At 38.4% G+C, this 19,178-nt stretch overlaps 1 protein-coding gene across 1 annotated transcript in view; it reads right to left on the bottom strand.

Annotated features, from left to right (window-relative positions):
• Window positions 1–8,822: 8,822 nt before the first annotated feature.
• cacna1fa (calcium channel, voltage-dependent, L type, alpha 1F subunit a) overlaps window positions 8,823–19,178 on the bottom strand; it is a 29,822-nt gene continuing 19,466 nt past the window's right edge. Inside the window, exons 24-40 of the mRNA XM_036579077.1 lie at window positions 17,894–17,981; window positions 17,241–17,348; window positions 17,100–17,152; window positions 16,727–16,873; window positions 16,195–16,396; window positions 15,858–16,016; window positions 14,470–14,580; window positions 14,229–14,312; window positions 12,577–12,705; window positions 12,374–12,439; window positions 12,184–12,275; window positions 10,921–11,080; window positions 10,423–10,550; window positions 10,134–10,230; window positions 9,735–9,843; window positions 9,333–9,431; window positions 8,823–9,153 (exon numbers count right to left, since the gene is read on the bottom strand). Of these exons, the coding sequence (XP_036434970.1) occupies window positions 9,008–9,153; window positions 9,333–9,431; window positions 9,735–9,843; window positions 10,134–10,230; window positions 10,423–10,550; window positions 10,921–11,080; window positions 12,184–12,275; window positions 12,374–12,439; window positions 12,577–12,705; window positions 14,229–14,312; window positions 14,470–14,580; window positions 15,858–16,016; window positions 16,195–16,396; window positions 16,727–16,873; window positions 17,100–17,152; window positions 17,241–17,348; window positions 17,894–17,981 (1,978 nt within the window). The 3' untranslated portion in view covers window positions 8,823–9,007. The remainder of the gene's footprint in view (window positions 9,154–9,332; window positions 9,432–9,734; window positions 9,844–10,133; window positions 10,231–10,422; window positions 10,551–10,920; window positions 11,081–12,183; window positions 12,276–12,373; window positions 12,440–12,576; window positions 12,706–14,228; window positions 14,313–14,469; window positions 14,581–15,857; window positions 16,017–16,194; window positions 16,397–16,726; window positions 16,874–17,099; window positions 17,153–17,240; window positions 17,349–17,893; window positions 17,982–19,178) is intronic.

Genomic DNA, 19,178 nt, shown 5'->3' with positions numbered 1-19,178 from the left:
GATTAGAAGAAGACAACAGAAACACAATGATTCCGTTTCAGTAATCCAAGAAGATAATTACACACGTACAAGCCCACACAAACACATTTCAATGTTGCACATAAAAAATTAAAAGTTCATCCAGCAAAACGTGTAGACAGCTGCACCAATTACAGCATACAGCATAAATAATCTCCTGAAAAAAGGAGTTTGCAGCAAGTACACAAACCATGGTGTAAGCTGTCTCCATGTCACATTATCTAAATGTGTAATAGACCTTCATTAAAGCCACTGTCAACATGGTTTATATTTCAAGAAATATATATAAACTAAAACAATTCAATAGTAGATAAATGATAGTAATAGTAAAAAAATCCAAGCTGCTGCCTCCTCAGAACTGTGTGGGCGTGTCAGAACTTGAAATGATTGACAGTAGCGTCTCTGCAAATGTAAACAACGCGGCTGCAGTGGCAGAGCAGAGCGACACTGCTACACGTTTGAGCCCCCCCGCAGGAAAACAGACCACTTTGTTCTACTTGACTGGTCTCTGAATGGTGAATAAAATTACAAGAACAAGCCGTCTGATGAACATTTTTTAGAGATTAGCTACATTTTGCAGCGAATGTTGGAGAACTCAGTCTTGTATCTTATGACGGGTAGACCATGGACATATGGTGTCCAAAATTGAAAGCTTAGCAGCACTAACGTTATATCTGAAGGTCACACAAGCTCTTTTCATGAGTCAGCATGGTCATATTTGAGGACACGTGTCTTCTTGTGAATCACGCCTGTACAATTGTGGGGAAACACTGTGAGCCTTGATGTTTGGAGAGTAGCTAACATATAATTTTATTCCTACAGTTATGGTAGACAACTAGCTATTGCACTCTCGTTAATAAAGTTAATCGCTTATAGTAGGATCCAGCAACAAGTGTCTAACACCCTTCCAGAAGAATGGAAGCTGTTATAGCTGCACAGAGGGGACCAACTCCATATTAATGCCTATGGAGGTGTAATGTATAAAGCTACTGCAGGTGTAATGTGTAGGTGTCCACATACTTTTGTCCATATAGTGTAGCTGCTGCTACTATACTGCTACTTATAGATAATATTATGTCATATAGTGTAAGAAACCACATAAGCAAGTCTACTTGACTTTTGCTTAACAATCTGTTGTGGTTTGAGGCAAATGTGTAATGATTTATACATGCAGTTTGCTTGATGCTATTAGTGGGATATACATTTCCATTACTTGTTAGCCACTTTAGCCTCATGGCTCCATTACAAACTTTTTTTTTTTTAACTGAGAGTTCAGCTGTACTGACCGACTCCACAAGACTGTCTGCGCTTCCCTTCTCCACGAAGCTGGGGCTGTGCTGGGAGGGCACCCTCAAGGTGGTGTATGTTCGCTGCTGCTGGGACATGGGGATACCCTGGCCTGTGTTCCACCCAGCCCGGGCTGAGGCCGGCAGGCTGGCGCTGCCGTTGGTGTCGCCCCACACTGGCTGAGTGCCCCCCACCTCATCCACCAAGATGAGGGGGGCATAGAGAAGGCGGCCCTTCTTTGCCTGGCTGTTTGCCCAGGAGGCCGATGAAGCAGCTGAGGACACACTGCTGCGCCGTGAGTCATAACTGTTTTGTGTCTGCAGGAGATGAAGGTTTGACATTGACATCATATATATTATAAATGGTTTCGCTTATAGATATAGAAAAAATGGCTTAAAAATACATTGTGCAAAACATATTTACTGTTCAGTGTTTTTATAACACTATAGTTCTACAATTCTAGTTGTTAGTAGTTTTCTTTATTCATTTAGGGCAGACATGCTAACAATACGTTGATGTATTCTACCTAGCATCGGCACCGAAATCTAAATTTTAATATAATTACAAACCTAACGTAAAGTAACTAAGCAGCTGAAGCATTACCTGTGCATGTGTTCTGGAAGGAGGGGAGTTCTGGTGGTAAGTGCCGGGGATGGGTATATCATCCATACTGTCCTGTCTCCTCAAACACTGTATATTAAAATTTGGCTTCCGTCCTAACAAAGTCAAAGGGAGTGTAAGGCATTCAATGGGGCAGCGAAAATATCATGAGGTAATTAATATGATTAGCTGCTGTGTACGGGACATGTTTATTTACGACCAGTGAATTTTTAAAATAAAAATACACTGCAGAAGCAAACAGCTTTTTCACCTGAAGGTGTTGGAGGAAGGAGGCGTCGTCGAGCTGCATATCCTTTACCATTTTGTCCGTTACCATTGTAACCGTTAGTGCTGTGTCCGCTGGCACTGTAACCGTTACTGGAGTAACCGTTCCCAGAGTAACTATTACTTTGGTAAGTGTTCCCGTTGTAGACATTTTGAGGGTAAGTGCTCCCATTGTAGCCATTTGCTGGCTGCACATTGCTTTGGTAACCATCACTGGCTGTGGTGACATTGTCTGGCTGTGCTGGGGCCACACTGCCATTAGCAGCACTGGGCACTGGAGAGGGTGTGGTCTGCTCTCGAGGTGGGGCTTCTGGATACCACTGTCTGTAGAAAGAGGGTTTACACAAATAGGAAAATTTGTTTTTTTATTCCCCTTAACATTTTTAATACTCAGTTTACCTATCCATTCTCTTCCCACAAAAGCCCACAAAAGTTATGCTAGACAAGCTTTACAGAAAATACCAGTCAACCTAATGAGACATTAGCACACAAATCTTTTGGCAAAACATCTCATTTTAATTTTAAACAATTAATTTTGTATGCATGCGACCGGTCGATTTTCAACTGCTGTCGATTTCAACGTGTCTGTGATTAACAGCACAGTCCAACACAGTAGCGTTGCATTTTAAACTGGAAACTCAATGGGCCTCATTCACCAACCGTTCTTTAGAATCATTTTTTCTTGAAACCCACTTATACAGATTTCACGAAGATTCTGACACTCACCAGTGTTTTCTTATTCAGGATTTGTTCTTAGGTAAGAACAGAATCTACACACTCAGGAGCACAAAGGTGTGAACAAGTCTGCGCTTTAAGAACATGTCATGATTCCGACATTAACTTTTCTTAGGACCGTTGTCAAGAACAGATTTAAGAAAAACTGGGGAAGATATTGGTGAATGGAGCCTATTGTTATCACAATATAAGTGTCTAATTTAAAAAATGTTTAGTTGCATGTAAATTTTTGAAAAACTCCAAATTACGTTTTATTGATTTTTAAGTGAAAATAAGTGAACAAATCCTCTACAAAGAACACTTAAACATGGCATTTTGCACATTTTAGCACACACCTTTCTGTTTTTACCTTTAGCAAAAAAATAAAATCTAAAATGTGACATACATTTTGTGTATAAATGTGCATGTTTTTAAAATTTATTTTAAGCCAGTGTTCTGCTCTATTGTCTTTTGTTTGCCAATTCAAACCCACTAGTTAGGTTTCCTCCTACCACATGATGCTAGAAGCTGGAAGGGTGAAGGCTAGCGCTTGCTTCCTCTGAGACATTCTTCAAAACTGGTTCAACTTTGCAGCAGTGGAACAAATAGGTTTGTGGGTGGAGCATGAATAGGCCAATTTGAAATATGGCGAAATTGAGATATAAAAGACTAGACACTCCTTACTCTGATGGACACGTGTGTCACCACATCTTTACAAACTTCCAAATGCAGCTGCAGACCAACCTCAATGAGAACACTGATTTCATCCCAGTGTGTTTTTTGTGCCCAAAATTGAACTGGTCAGTGTCACATAACACAGCTAAGATATACAGCAGCAATTTTACAATATAAGGCAGCAAACATAAAGATACAGTACACACATACACACAAAGACCTTATTCAACAGTAATTTCAGCTCATAATATCCTAATTAAGTTCTATTTCTGTCTAGTTCTGCATGTTTCCTATGACTATTATGCGGGTTCTATTTATTATGTATTGCTATCTGTCGCTGCCTCGGCTGTAAACAACATCCTGAACAGTAGCTTACTTGTTCCCATTTAAACAGTGTTCTGTTGTGGGTGAATACATAACCCTCTCAACATCCTCTCACTTGCTCAATAATCTTCTCGTCTGTTTTGTATCACCTTCCTCAGTCGTACTGGCTCATTTGTCAGTCTCCAGCTGACAGCTTTACTCACCTATCATGTGAAGCTGTGCTCTCAGTCTCTTCCTTGGTGATGTGACTCTGTTCTGCTGCAGTCGTCACTGCTGCTTCTCCTCCTGTCACGTCCGCACCTCCTCCTCCTCCTCCTTCACTGCCGCCTACTCCACCCTGCACTGCTGTGTCTGGAGGAGGTGGGAACTCAGCGCTGGGTGGCCTAAAGAACAGAGATTAGGCCATGTGTCAAACTCCAGTCCTGGCGGGTCACTGCACTGCAGGTGTCAGCATTATAGCTCATTTAACACACCTGATTCAACTCATCAGGTAAACTGCAAATAGCGAGTTGAATTCGGAGTGATAGAAGAGGGAGAACACTGATCTTGACAGAGCTGTGGCCCGCCAGAAACTGAGTTTGACACGCCTGGATTAGATGGAGACTCCATGGGAGTTAAACTCCTCTTTTAAGCTGCTTTGAAGTCATGGCAAGAAGATAATTTCATCAATTTCTCAGCACACCTTAAAATGCACTGACCTCAATTGTTTAGAGGTAGCAAAAACTAATGCTTTTAGGAATATGTTTAAGGAATATTCAGGCATTTTTCAACCTAATCTCGATTTACTCCATCTGTCTCATACCAATTGTTACTATGACAGATATTTTTGATGCCTGTTTACATGAAATTCTCCTACAAGTGAAACCAAGAGATGAGAGAATGTCTTACCGAAACTGCTCTTAAGAAGTTTTATCCAACTGACAGAATACAGCATCTGCCCAGTGGCTAGTTATACTGGCCACTGGCTGTTACACTGGCTATTATACATGTGTTTTTCTGTTGTTTTCAAAATACAGAGAGACTTTACTGTTGATTATTATGGACAGTCAACAGTCATCAGTCTTTAAGGTACAAAAATAGCACAAAATTAGAAAATGGTCTGGTAAAGTCAATTATGGCTGTTTTGGCTGCATAAAACACACAGATGGCTTAAGTGGACCTCAGGAAAAAATAAAATACAAGAAAAATGTAGTATATGGGACTCGTGTCTGTATCCCTACAGCAGTGTGCAACAAGCATATGTAAAACCACCTGCAGCCAATATGTGCCTGATTGTGCTCTAGCAGTCCAAAACCTCCAAGGTGAGTTCTTTCAACGAGGACTGTCACAGAAATGAAAAAATCAAGGATCTGTCCTTGAAACTGCTCTCAAAGAAAAATCCTATTCCAGTAATTTATAAAAGGTAGGTTATGAATGGGAATCTTATTTGAACAGATGCACTAAATGTGTATAAGCTCATTCATTTTCAATATGTCATAAAGATATACTTCCCTAATGTCTCTTCAATATTTTCAGTTGTAAGCAAAGGTCTGATCACCCCCCATAAATGTTTTGTTGATTTTCTAAGTGAAAATAAGCTAACTCATCCTTTACAGAGAACAAACTTAAATATGGCATTTTCTGCAGACGTTTGTGCACAATTTCTATTTATTTGCTGAGTTTGACATATTTGAAAACCTAAACTATAAAATGTGCCGTAACGTTTTGCAAAAGTCACACTTTATGTTTTTTTTTCAGCAAATAAACAGTAATTGTGCATTAAAATGTGCAGACGTGTGTTCTTTGTAGAGGATGTACACCTATGTTCACTTAGAAAATCAACAAAACATGGAATTTGTCCAGGGGTGCCCAAACATTTGTGCACAACTGTGCATAAAAAAAAAAAAACTGAAGATTTTTTGCAGCCCAAGTTGCCACCATACAACATAATTTTAGTGTCTAAACAGCAGATCTAGAAGCCTCCTTTGCAAGCACTTCAGTGCTCTGTGATTCTAGCAGATGTAGCTACTTAATACAGCAGTTGATGGCTTTTATGCAATTTTAATATATAATTATGCCTGATGTTGCCCAAAAATTGCCCAGCTGGTTTGGATTTAGTTAAAAGATCTTAAAGCTGTAATATGTTTGTGCATCTGAGAGACAGAGTGTTTAGATCCTTCAAATGGTGCACATTGCCAGACGCTGTAAATTACAGAAATTACAACATCTGGATTTCATGCCAAACATTTCTATCCAACACAGTGCAGCTCTCAGGCAAAAATCACAGCTTTAAAGAAATACATCACCCGAAAATGCTAACATTACTAACAGCAAACAAATCCCAGTGTGGACCACCTAGCATCTGATCTGCGTATGCTAGCTGGTCCCCACCACTTTTCATTACTAATTAACAGAGTTAGCAATTTTGGATAATGTATTGATTTTGCAAAGCAAAATGATGCTAATTGGCGTTAGCAGCGGCTAATTTGGAATGCTAGCCTCTAATTTGAACGCTTCTGCTTGATGGTTTGTTCTCGTTTTTGCTGTGCTTGCCTTGAGCCGATATTTAGTGCCCAGAGTGAGTTGAGTTTGTAGTGACTGGCGGCCCACCTTCTGGGCAGGGGTGAGCGCCTCAGAGGCTGCTCCATCACCACCTCATTATTGGAGAGAGCTGAGGTCGGCCGCAAGTCCTCCAGAGCCTCCTCCAGCATCAGGGTCCCGGTGGGGATTCTGGACATTGGCTCAATGCTGACCATCACCTCATCCAGGTGTGGGGGCAAAGGCGTGCCCCCTGGGGTGGACATGGAAGCTGCATCACTGAACACACTGTCACTCTGTGGGCAGTCAGAGGGTAAAGGGCAATTTATCATTATGCTATGATTATCATGATTCTATTATGATAGTCATATTAAATATTACACTGCCTGTCAAACATTTGGGGATGCCTATGTTTTTATACAAATGAGCATGTTTAATGTTTACAGTTTGCAGAAACGTACTATAAGTCTAAATACAGTGCTACTTTGGGAATAAAGCCAAAGGCCACACATTTTGTCCCATTTTAATGATGTCAGCACTGATCAGCATTCAAACGTTTCAGGTGTTTAGACTAAGTTTGGGCCAAAAGCGCTTCAATATATATTTTAAACAATAATTTTTAAACAATAATAAGCCTGCTCTTCATACCAAAAGAGACATTTTGATGCGGAGAGTAGTAGTTCGTTAGTAAATAGTGTCACAGGCACATGAAAAAGGCAATGGTGAAATGACTTTGTATTGAAAATATGTTTACGCATCCTCTACCAAGAACACACTTCTGCACATTTTAATGCACACTTACTGTCTATTTGCTCAATTTCACATACTGGGAAAAATACAACACACAGTGTGGTCTGTGCAAACGTTACGGCACATTTTTTTCCCCCAATATGTTAAACTCATAGAAACTCAAATAAATAGAAATTGTGCCCTAAAATTTGTAGAGAAATTGCAGAAAAAAAATGTTCTCTGTAGAGGATTCACTTATTTTCACTTAGAAAATCAACGAAATGTCATTTGACGAGCAGTGTCAAAACGTTTGCATTACACAGCAGCTGTTTTACATTAACAAATATATTTTGGTAACACTTAATAATAACAGGCCCCCTATAAATAGCAACTTAATCATTACCTCATTGTTTGTTATTGATAGCTAATAATTATATAATTGTTAAGCAATTAATAAGAACTATCTGTTGAGTTATTAACCAGTGAAGTGTAATAAGTAATAATATAAATCATTATACATTCATTATAAAAAGCCTTATAACAAGAGTCAAATTAATGGTTAATAATATTTTAAAAAATTCTATATATTTATATATTTATAAACTGCATAATAACGACTAAGCATCAAGTTTATACATAACAAAGTAGCAAGACGGTAAATAATTACTTAATCGTTTAAACAGTTCATCATCTTCATTATTATTAATTGATTTTAGGCAACTAAGTAAATGCTTAACATTTCAAATTATATAATTTATGAGTTGTGAGTATTAAATAATTAAATCATTATTAACAAACTACATTATTAATTAGGATTCTACACTTCAGTATGACTATTTGTATGCCAATAAGTAAACAGTTACAATTCAAGTAGTATAATTTATTCTATGTAACTATTATATAATTATTAACAAGATATTAGATAATGATTACGCATTTTTTTTTAGAAAGTAACAGTAATGAATTCAAATTAAAAAGCAAGTTGTTCTCAAACTTTCTATGTAAAGTGTAAGTCAAGTAAGTGTAGTGTAGCATAATTATGAATATCAAATTATTGATACTTTGTCTAATGTAAGAATATGTTATGCCAAAATAGTCCTTTGATTGTTATATGGTGAGGAAAATGTGACCCACCCTAAAGAACTCCTCCTCCTCTGTCATCTCTCCATCAAACCCCTCCTCCTGCCCCTCCTCCATAGCCATGGCCAGCCGCATCTCTGGGGCCAGATCCTGCAGGGTCCGCAGCCCAGCCTATGCCAGCAGCAGAGTGGGGTTATAGAGAGGAAGAGCAAGAAAACCTTTGTAATTTCATGTTTTTTTGAACCATGAAATTCAGTCTCTAGATCCTGGCGATAATAACATAACATCCAATACACAGTTGCATTAGCCTCAGTCTATCACTCTGGTGAAAACTCACCCAAAGACCAAAAAAAGTGCAATAAGGAAACTGGCCACAGATTTTTTTTTCTGTTTGACATAAATAGCTGACATGTGGTGGGAGACCACTTTGGCACTGCCTATCCAACCATTATTTAAAATTGTTCGTAACCCTTAGGCTTCATTTCTCTAGAATTTTGGAAAAAGAAGGGAAAAAAAACAAAAATAGCTTCTGGCAACAGTTTTCTCAAAAATCACCTCACATATATCCACAACTCACCCTTATTTTATAGCAATGTGACTTGTTCTAAATCAGGTAGTACCTTTTTATCTCCTTGTGCATTTTGTGTGAGGAAATTGGACGCTGTTTGACCAATTTTGATTTCGTCTTCAGATTCTTGCTCAGCAAAGCTTTAAGAACCTCTTGCTTTAATATTTTTCAAAGAAAAGTTTAAAAAATCCATTATGGGAATCAACTGATTTATTTTTTATAACTGTGCACCTGAAGTGAGGCTGACTTGTCCTTTCCCTTCTTCTTCTTTTCTTTCTCTTTCCTTTTACGGTACTTCTTGAAGTAATCCTGGATGAGGAAACTGGCATAGAACTTTCCAGCTGTCACCTCATCTCCTAGGAAAAAAAACGAGAGAGAGATGACAAAAGATAGTTTTGCACATGCACATTTTTGCATATGCAAAAACCCCAACATATACCTACGTAACACTACTTTGTAGCACTGCTAAAATATATACATCCAGATTCTAAGCGTTTCAGAATGTGGTGCACAGTGGATAGTGTAGTTTTTTTACCTGCAGGGGGCGGTATAACTTCATCTAAGAGCTTAGGCTTGGTGCGCTTCCAAATCTTCTTAATAATGGCTCTCAGCTCTTCATTCTCCTGGTCAATCGGTCCTGAGGGAAACCGAGCATTAAAACCAAGCACAAATTCAATTAAGCTGTTGAATCAATCACACAAAACCAAGGTTATTTAGCATTAATTATTTGCTTTAATTTTTAATGTGTTTGATTTTGTTGGCCAGACCAAGGACACTGGTTTGCCACGTGTCCTTGTTGATTTATAGCGGGACATATTTTAACCACCATATTTATGAGTAGTGAAAAGGCAGATGTTTTGAAGGTTACCCTGTAGTGCTCATATGAATAAATGTTATTAGGGTGAATGTGAATGTGAATGACTATGTCTCTGTGTATGCTGACCTTCAGTTTTAATCTTGAGCGAATTCCTCACGAGAGCAAACAAGGTAGCATTGAAGGACACCGTGCCATCGGGATGGAGTGGCACGTTCATAGCAACCAGCCTCTGCAGGAATTATGGGATGGGAGAGAGTGAGAGAGAGAGAGAGAGAGAGAGAGAGAGAGAGAGAGAGAGATTGTAATAGGATTTCTGAGGCAGGAGGAGGACACTGAGAGCTAAATACAGTTGACAGAGTGAGTGTGTCAGCGGCTTGCTGGGTCTCTCAAACAACTGCAGCTTTGGTCGCCACGCTGGTTCCCTCATATGTAAAAAGTAAACTTAACTTTTCCTGGAACTGTACTTTTATTGTGTTGTTTTATATAGCCAACACTATAGCAATAGGCTGTACTACTTACCCTACAGGCAACTCGATGAGGACAGAGTTTGCCAAAGCCCAGCGGTGGCTGAATTCTGCGTAACATGGTCACAACATCCAGGTGCTTAATTCTTCCTCTGCAACCAAATACATATACATAAACACTATGCCTTTAAAATAACTATGTCTTTATATGTTTGTATATAACAGAAATGAACTCATAAGCTGCTGTAAACTGTTATACCACATTACTTAGCTTTGTTACTGTTTATTACAGTGGTTGTTTTTTCTCATAAATTTATATATAGACAGTTGAAGAGGTTTCTTACGTGGCTTCTGGATCATAGTCTGACCACACTCTCTTAAACTCATCCAGATGGTGAGTGCCCAGCACTGTCCAGTCTCTGGTCAGATACTCAAAGTTGTCCATGATGACAGCAATAAACAAATTAATGATCTGAAATGTGAAGATGAAATGTGAAGTGTGAAGTGTGAAATGTGAAGATACATGTACTTGGTTATAATATATGGATCATTCTACCCAATTTGGTTCAAAGTCAGAGATGAAAATCCATTTGAGACTTTTAACTGACTTGGACTTTAGAGTAAAATCCTTTTAAAGCCTTTATGTCAGTATAATGTCATCTACTTCAAAAACATCTTATGACATCTTACGATAACTGGCATAAGCGGAATATCCATAAATATTTAAATACTGCTTTAGAAAAACATGGTTCAAAGCTTATGCTTGTGTTATGAAGTCCCTATGAGCATAGCCTTCCATAAAGTGTTCCCCAAAAATTTTACTCTCTCTCTTTTTCACTCACCAGAAAGGCGCAGAGAGCGAAGAAGCTGATAAAGTACAGGTAAGCAAGGTTACTTCCACAGGTGTACTCCTCTCCCGGCTCAAAGTCCGACTCGGGGTCACACCGTCGTCCCGGCAACGCTGCCAGCATAATCTCCTGCCACTGCTCTCCTGTTGCACATCTAAAGTAGAAAAGGAGAGTCAACGTGTCAGTCAGTGCAGTACAAAGTCATTATTAAAGGAATAATTCAGGGTATTTTGACTATCTGACTCATTTGTGACACATGGAAAATAAGCCAGTTGTGACAATAAGTTTGTCATGTTTCTCAGTACTTGAAAAGTATATAGCAGCAGTGGGCAGCACAGCGAAAATTTATATCATAGCATAATTAAGATTTTCTGATGGCTTCAGTATTTATCATGGCATAGTCTGCTTATGTATATTTTTCAAATAAAACCGTTTTGGATACTTAAGTAAACCTAACAAAGACATATAATTATGAAATGGCCCTTTCACTTTTAATAAGAACCATTTTCAAGCACTTAATATTACAGACATTCACGTTATCGGTATTAGTTGAAAAGCTATGGTGCCTCTTGGCTTGTAGCAAGGACCAGGAGACCTCAGTGTCCTTTGAAGCAGCTGGATGAGCGAGTCATGCCGTAGGCGGTGCACACGGAAAGACAGCTAGTCTCCACACAAGGCTAAAGGATAACAACTAACCCCAAGAGACTGGCTTTTCCTTCCACTTTCTTTTCCCTGTATAACTCATTGACAGATTATAATCTACTTCTTCAATAGCAAACTGGACTAACCTACTTTAGACTGAAACTCTCTACACAAGAGGTGTTTTGCGCTGTAGCTATGTTGCATTATGTGCAGAATAATTTCAACTGGTAAACCGGATGAACTGATAAAACCCCAACTACTAGTGTATAGTGTTGAGCACAGAGTGCAACTCAGTTTCAAATTTGTATGTTCACATATTTTAAACATTTATTCATGGAACTGCCCTTGCCCTATTTTATAAGTGTATTTCCAGTCAATGTATTTCCAGTCAATGAGTCTTCTTTTCTTTTCTAAGTAGAGGGAATCATGTCAAAATAATTGCAAATGATGATCAATCATACGCTAAAGAAGTGATTGAGCAGAGGTTGAAGAAAGGTGAGGTGTTCCTTAGCATACATATATGAGTAGCATACAACAAAAACTGTAGAAAATGGCATAAGGAGAGTTTGATGTGATTTTAATTGTAATAGCAATAAGATAACAGCTCATCCTCACCTGAAGAGCAGCAGCACTGCCATGAAGAAGGTCTGAAAGTTGTTATTCCGATTGAGCTCTGTGCTGTCATCTATAGCAATCTTCCCAAATATCTGTCATTGAAGCAGAGAGTAAAAAGTGTTAAAGAGATAAGAAAGAAAGCAGAAGAGGAAAGAACCAAAAAAGAGAAAATGACAAAAAATGAACATGCCTGCATCCCAATTACACCATAAATGAAAAAGATCATAGCAATGAGAAGGCCAACGTAAGGTAAGGCCTGGGGGGGAGAAGATGCACAAATAATAAAATTCAAAATAAATGAGTGGCATCAAAATGTACAATTGTAAAAACTGCCGATACACTTTTCGAGATCGTTTTAAGTTATATGTAGAAGACTTGGAGTTTAAAACAGACCTGTAAGGATTTAACAAAGGTCCAGAGAAGAGTGCGAATGCCCTCCCCCTTGCTGAGCAGCTTGACCAATCGCATGACTCGGAAGAGACGGAAGAACGTGATGGACACCTTCGAACTCTCTCCATCTCCCTTCCCCTAAGAAAGAGACATGGTCATAAACAAGAGATAAACACATATAGCATTTATGTGAATCCACAAACTGAAAAAATATTCAGTCAAAGTTCTTCTTCTTGTCTTTCCATTATGTTTTTTTCTACGCACAATTTTTTGTTGTTTTGGCTGCCAATGCTTGGCTGCTATTCAGAGAATCAACTATGCTATGCAGAACATCTAATCAGACACTGGGTGTTACTCTTTTGCACACTATTTTCATCTTTTATCCTGAATATTTGTATTAAATAACCGCCATAAATGGAAGCTGAGTTTGTGCTGAACATGTAACTGAATGATAGTGAATGAACAGTCAGAAATAGGAAGATATGCCTTGGTGGCCGCTTTTAGTCTTAGATCTTACAGGACTAAACGTGAAGTTCCACTGTTTTTTCAAAATGTATACATAATTCTGTCACTGAGATGTGAAATGGTACATTGTACAGAAACTTATGGATTCTTTATACTAGTGGTGTCTAATTCCTATTTATCATCACCACAGCTAACAATTCAGACTGCAAGCTTCTTTCTAATGCTGTATTTCACATCAAACCACTCTGAATGACTTAACCATTTAAATATGCATTTTGATAAATCATTAGGGTGCTGAACTCCACTGATCAAAAAAAAATCAGTATAATTAAACAGTCAAGACTTAAACAAAGCCATTCAGAGTGGTTTGATGTTTAATGCTCTGTTCTATATTCAGAATTGTTCACGGTGGTGGTGATAGGAACCAGACGTCTGAAGAGTTTAATGCTTCTAAACGCTCCCTCACTGAGAGTTATTACATGAACCACGTATGAATACCCTGAGACATTCTGATAGTTTTAATACACGGTATTGGCTTGAAACATATTTTTTAAAACTTCTTTCATAGTATATGCAGGGCATGGCGGCAAAATAGTCCCAAAAGAACAGTTATTTTAAATTGACCACTATTTCACTACTACCCACATTACATGTAAAAATCCAGAAGATGTCTAGGTTTACAGGTCACTTTGGACTGTAAATAATCACCACCATTGGGAAAAAGAGTAAGTAACTGTCTCTACATGAACAATTTCACATCATCAGCACCTCAGAGACAGAATTACAGAATTCTGAAATATATAAATGAATTCCCCTTTAAGAACATGAAATAGCTATCACAAGATAATGGTTAAGTTTTAACATGACAAGTTATATTGTCATAGAGCAAACACTTACCTCTCCATGACCTCCTCCACCCTGAAAGAGGGACACAAGGTTCCAGAAACATGGCAGAGAAGGAAAAGAGATGAGAAAGGGGACTGAACAGAACACTGCAGAACACTGTAACCATGTGTTAAAAATGTGAAGGATGAATGCAGTAGCAGGGGAATCAATGTGGCACAGATGCCTCGACCTAAAGAGACTTCAATAACTTGAATTATTATAAATAAAAAACAAATAGCAAAACATATGAACAAACAAATGTAGACAAGGCTGTGTATCAACTGCTAGCAGGCTGAAATACTCACACTAAACTCTGCAATCATGATATCCACCAAACTCCCCACCACTATCAAAGCATCAAAGGAATTCCAGGCATCTATAAAATAGTGCTACAGCACACAGAGAGGAAGAGAGAATGTGAAAGACAATAGAGAAAAGCCATAAACATCACTGCCTGTGTACTGTACTGTTCACGTCTAGCAATGAAGAATATGTTATACCATTAAACAGGCATTTCAAGCCATTGTGAAGCAAAGCGTGTCTTACGTATGGCCGCAGAGCGAGCAGTTTGATGATCATCTCAATGGTGAAGAGTGTGGTGAAGATCATGTTCAGGATGTCCATGACAAAGTTAAACAGCTTGGACTGCTCATAGTGCTGTTTGGATAAAGACATTTAAACATTCACACTCATCTCCTGAGCTCAGAAAGTAACGGACTAAATAATTAAATCTGTAGCTTCATACTACGGTTAAGACACATGACAATATTTTATCGTATCTTGATAAATTACATCACAATATGTCACAATATACTTTTCTGAGCATGTAGTGGATTTCATTAGTGCTTAAAAAACACTGCCCAACTGCACACTTCATTACAAAAGCATAATCAGTCCTCTTTAAGTGAAATTAACTGCAGCTCAGTATGTATTATGTTATATAGGTGACACTGTGGCATTGCTGGTGCATTCTGTCTGTTCCAACCCATCTAACCCCAAAAAATATTGCAAAAATGTCTTCAAAGCCTATGTGTATTATCTGTTAACAGCTCTGCACTGTACCAAAAAGTTTGAACACACCTACTCTGAGAACACTCACCTCCTTTTACAATATACATATCAAAACTTAAAAAATAACACATATGTAAATACAAAAAGACCAATAATTGAGCAAATCAAAACTCTTTTCACTTGTAGATTCTTTTTTTGGTATTCTCTTAAGCAGCTTCATGAGGAATCACCTAAAATGATTTTCTGACAGACTTGAAGAAGATATGCTGAAAGTTTGTTTCAAAATTAATTTTAAATGGACCATTTGTGCTGTGAATATGAACTCATGCACAGACATCCACTTTTATATGATCAACTTTTACATTATTTCTATTCGTCCTAAGCCTTTACATCAAAATGTCATGCAAACTTTTTTTTATTCTTTTTTTGGGGAATAATTTTTCTGCTTTTCTTCCCTATTTAGTCTTTGCTAGTTCCTCCTGCTGACTAGGTCTCCCTCAGTCACACGACTCTACTAAGCTGAGAGGCTGAAGAGTAGCATGTGCACCTTCTGAGACATGTACGACACCACCGCATCTTTTCAAACTTAGCTCAACATGATGCTTAGAGGAGATTGCTAACTGCCAATTCTGTTACTTCAGCTAACAGATGCCTGCATTGGCTCGCACTGCGCTGAGAGATGTGGAAGAGTTAGGATCATCCTACCCACAAGACAGAGATCAGTTACGCTGTCTTGAACAGCCAGACACGGATGACTGTGGCATCACTGGGGATCATGATAGAGCCAACACTTAGACAGCTGTGCCACTTGGGAGCCCGTGTCATCCAAATGTTTTGACTGGTACTGTAATACGTGCATGATTTTGAAAGCGTGCAGCAAGTATGTGTGCGTGTGCGTGTGTGTGTGTGTGTGTGTTACACACCTGTACAGCCAGCGTAAGTGTGTTGAGCAGAATGAGAACAAACATAATGTACTCAAACTGAGAGGAGTTGACGATCTTCCAGAACTTTAGCTGTGACGGGTTTTTGGGTATGTAGATCTTTATAGGTTGAGCTTTCAAAGCATAATACACACACTGCCTCTGTAGATTGAACAAGACACACAGAGAGAAAAAGGAAGAGTAAAGCTCAGGGCATATATGCTACATTCCTATACAGTTTATGAATTGTTCATTAATTAAATGTTAATTCAGAATTATGGTAAATAAACATTATGTGACTTATCAAATCAAGTCTCAGCTTAAACTGATTAATACTGACTTGATTTTTGTTCAACTCGCAGTTTTTGAACTCGGCCTCTCCCTGTTCACGGAACGTGATGATGACGAAGCCCACGAAGATGTTCATCATGAAGAAGGCAATGATGATGATGTAGATGATGAAGAAGATGGAGATCTCTACACGGTAGTTGTAGATGGGGCCTCTGTTCTCAGCATTGGCATCAATAGCTTTATACAGAAGCCTGAAGGTGAGAACATTTGCACCAAAATAGTTAGAATACAAATCTCAGAGAAAAGTTTTATTTTATTAGGAAAGAGGTGCAAATCTGATTCAATTACTATTCTTTAGTAAACAATTCAGTGCAGCATGAAATCTCTAACTGTATCATGTTTAAATTATTTTGGTACGAATAAGACAGACAATAAAAATAATACTGTTTTCATTGGAAAACAATCTGCAATCTCATACTTTTTTGAATGATCCGCAACTGATGCAGTTAAGTTGTACCCTTCAGATCGATGTGCCTACAATAATAGTGCATATGGTAATAATGAACGTTCTATGAACTCACTGAGGCCAGCCTTCAAATGTCGAGACGGTGAAGAGAGCTAGCATCCCCATCAGCACGTTATCAAAGTTAAAGTCACTGTTCACCCAAAACCTCTCCTTTACCATGGGGTGATTCATATCCCCATCCTTATACACCACAAACGTGCCCCTGCACAACATATAGACAGTTATTAGTAAGCAGCATGTTAAGGTATTACATTGAAATATATAAGACAAATAGAACTAAAGGTTTCATTTTCATTTATTTTCATTTAGTCTATAACGGATTTTAGTTGTTATGTTTTTTATGTTTTTATATTATTTTTTATATTTCTTACACTTTTTCTACAAAGATTTGTTTTGTAGATTTAAATGACCAGTATGAACTAACATACTTGCACTCTTCTGGTGTGTGTTTGGCCTCGTCTGTGCACCGATAGAAACGACCCTGCAATAGCAAACAGCAGCCACATTAGACCTGCTGCAGTGTTCTGCAGGCTTTGTGAACATGTACTGAAGTGAAATATTAAGATTACCTTGAAGAGCTGCACGCCGATACAGGCGAACATGAACTGAAGGAGAGTGGTGACAATGAGGATGTTGCCGATGGTGCGGATAGCCACAAACACACACTGGATCACGCTCTGGGAAAAGAAACATGAAATCAGAACTCAAACTGAGAAACACTGAGCTTGAAGACATCAAATGTTAGATACATGTAAAGTAATAGTTTGGTAACAAATCAAATTTACAGAATTTCCCTAACAATCCAAATATAGTTGATCAACCAAGACATGTTTGGCGTCTGAAGTTTATTTCTTTAGTATTGCACTGGAGCTATGAGGCTAATTTTACTAACAACAAGAATGTACAGAAGTACAGAAATCAAAAATCAGGTTTCAAGATGGCTGCTACAATGTTCTTAGCTGTGCAATGAGTTGTTGTCCAATTTTATAGATAACAGTATGAATACAGTGTCAGAAACCACAAAAGCAAGTCTATTTGTGATTACTTAACGACTCGATATGGTTCGAGGCAAGTGTGTGATGCCTAAATCCTAAACTTAAAGCTCATAGTCCACCAATCAGGCATTCAGCCTGCACAACACTTATGGGTGGGGTACTTCCATCACTTTGTAAATACATTAGATATAGTCAGATATAATCATTTCAGTAAGTTGCAACTCTACCTTCAGTCCTTTGGCGCGGTTGATGGCTCGGAGTGGCCTGAGCACTCGCAGCACTCTCAAAATCTTCACCACGGAGATAGCACTCGAACTAGAGAAAAGTAGCAAACAGTCATCAGAGCAAAGAATACGGGGAGGAAGGAAAGACAGATAGATGGACCGATGGAAGGATGGATAGGTAAATGGATTGATGGATTAATAGATGGAAGGATGAACGAGTGGATGGATGAATGGATAGGTAAATTGATGGATGGATGGATGGTTTGATGGATGGATCAATGGATTAATAGATGGGAGGATGAACGAGTGGATGGATGAATGGATAGGTAAATTGATGGATGGATGGATGGTTTGATGAATGGATTAATAGATGGGAGGATGAATGAGCGAAGGGATGAATAAATAGGTAAACAGATGCATAGATGGATGGATGGATGGATAGAGGGGTAGCTGGACATTTAGATGGAGGGATGCAGAATTGATGGATAGGTACAGAATTGATGGATAGTTGGATATACTGATGCTAAATGGATGTATAGTTGGATATACTGATGCTAAATGGATGGATAGTTGGATATACTAATGCTGAATGGATGTATAGTTGGATATACCGATGCTAAATGGATGGATAGTTGGATATACTGATGCTAAATGGATGGATAGTTGGATATACCGATGCTAAATGGATGGATAGTTGGATATACTGATGCTGAATGGATGTATAGTTGGATATACTGATGCTAAATGGATGTATAGTTGGATATACTGATGCTAAATGGATGGATAGTTGGATATACGGATGCTGAATGGATGGATAGTTGGATATACTGATGCTGAATGGATGGATAGTTGGATATACTGATGCTAAATGGATGGACAGTTGGATATACTGATGCTGAATGGATGGATAGGTGGATATACTGATGCTAAATGGATGGATAGTTGGATATACTGATGCTGAATGGATGGATAGTTGGATATACTGATGCTAAATGGATGGACAGTTGGATATACTGATGCTGAATGGATGGATAGTTGGATATACTGATGCTAAATGGATGGACAGTTGGATATACTGATGCTGAATGGATGGATAGGTGGATATACTGATGCTAAATGGATGGATAGTTGGATATACTGATGCTGAATGGATGGATAGTTGGATATACTGATGCTAAATGGATGGACAGTTGGATATACTGATGCTGAATGGATGGATAGGTGGATATACTGATGCTAAATGGATGGATAGTTGGATATACTGATGCTGAATGGATGGATAGTTGGA

Source organism: Colossoma macropomum, unplaced genomic scaffold (assembly GCF_904425465.1).
Source record: "Colossoma macropomum unplaced genomic scaffold, Colossoma_macropomum, whole genome shotgun sequence".
In the NCBI taxonomy this organism is placed as follows: domain Eukaryota; kingdom Metazoa; phylum Chordata; class Actinopteri; order Characiformes; family Serrasalmidae; genus Colossoma; species Colossoma macropomum.
The sequence above is the reverse complement of the archived record's forward strand: the minus strand, read 5'-3'. Positions and strand labels throughout refer to the sequence as shown.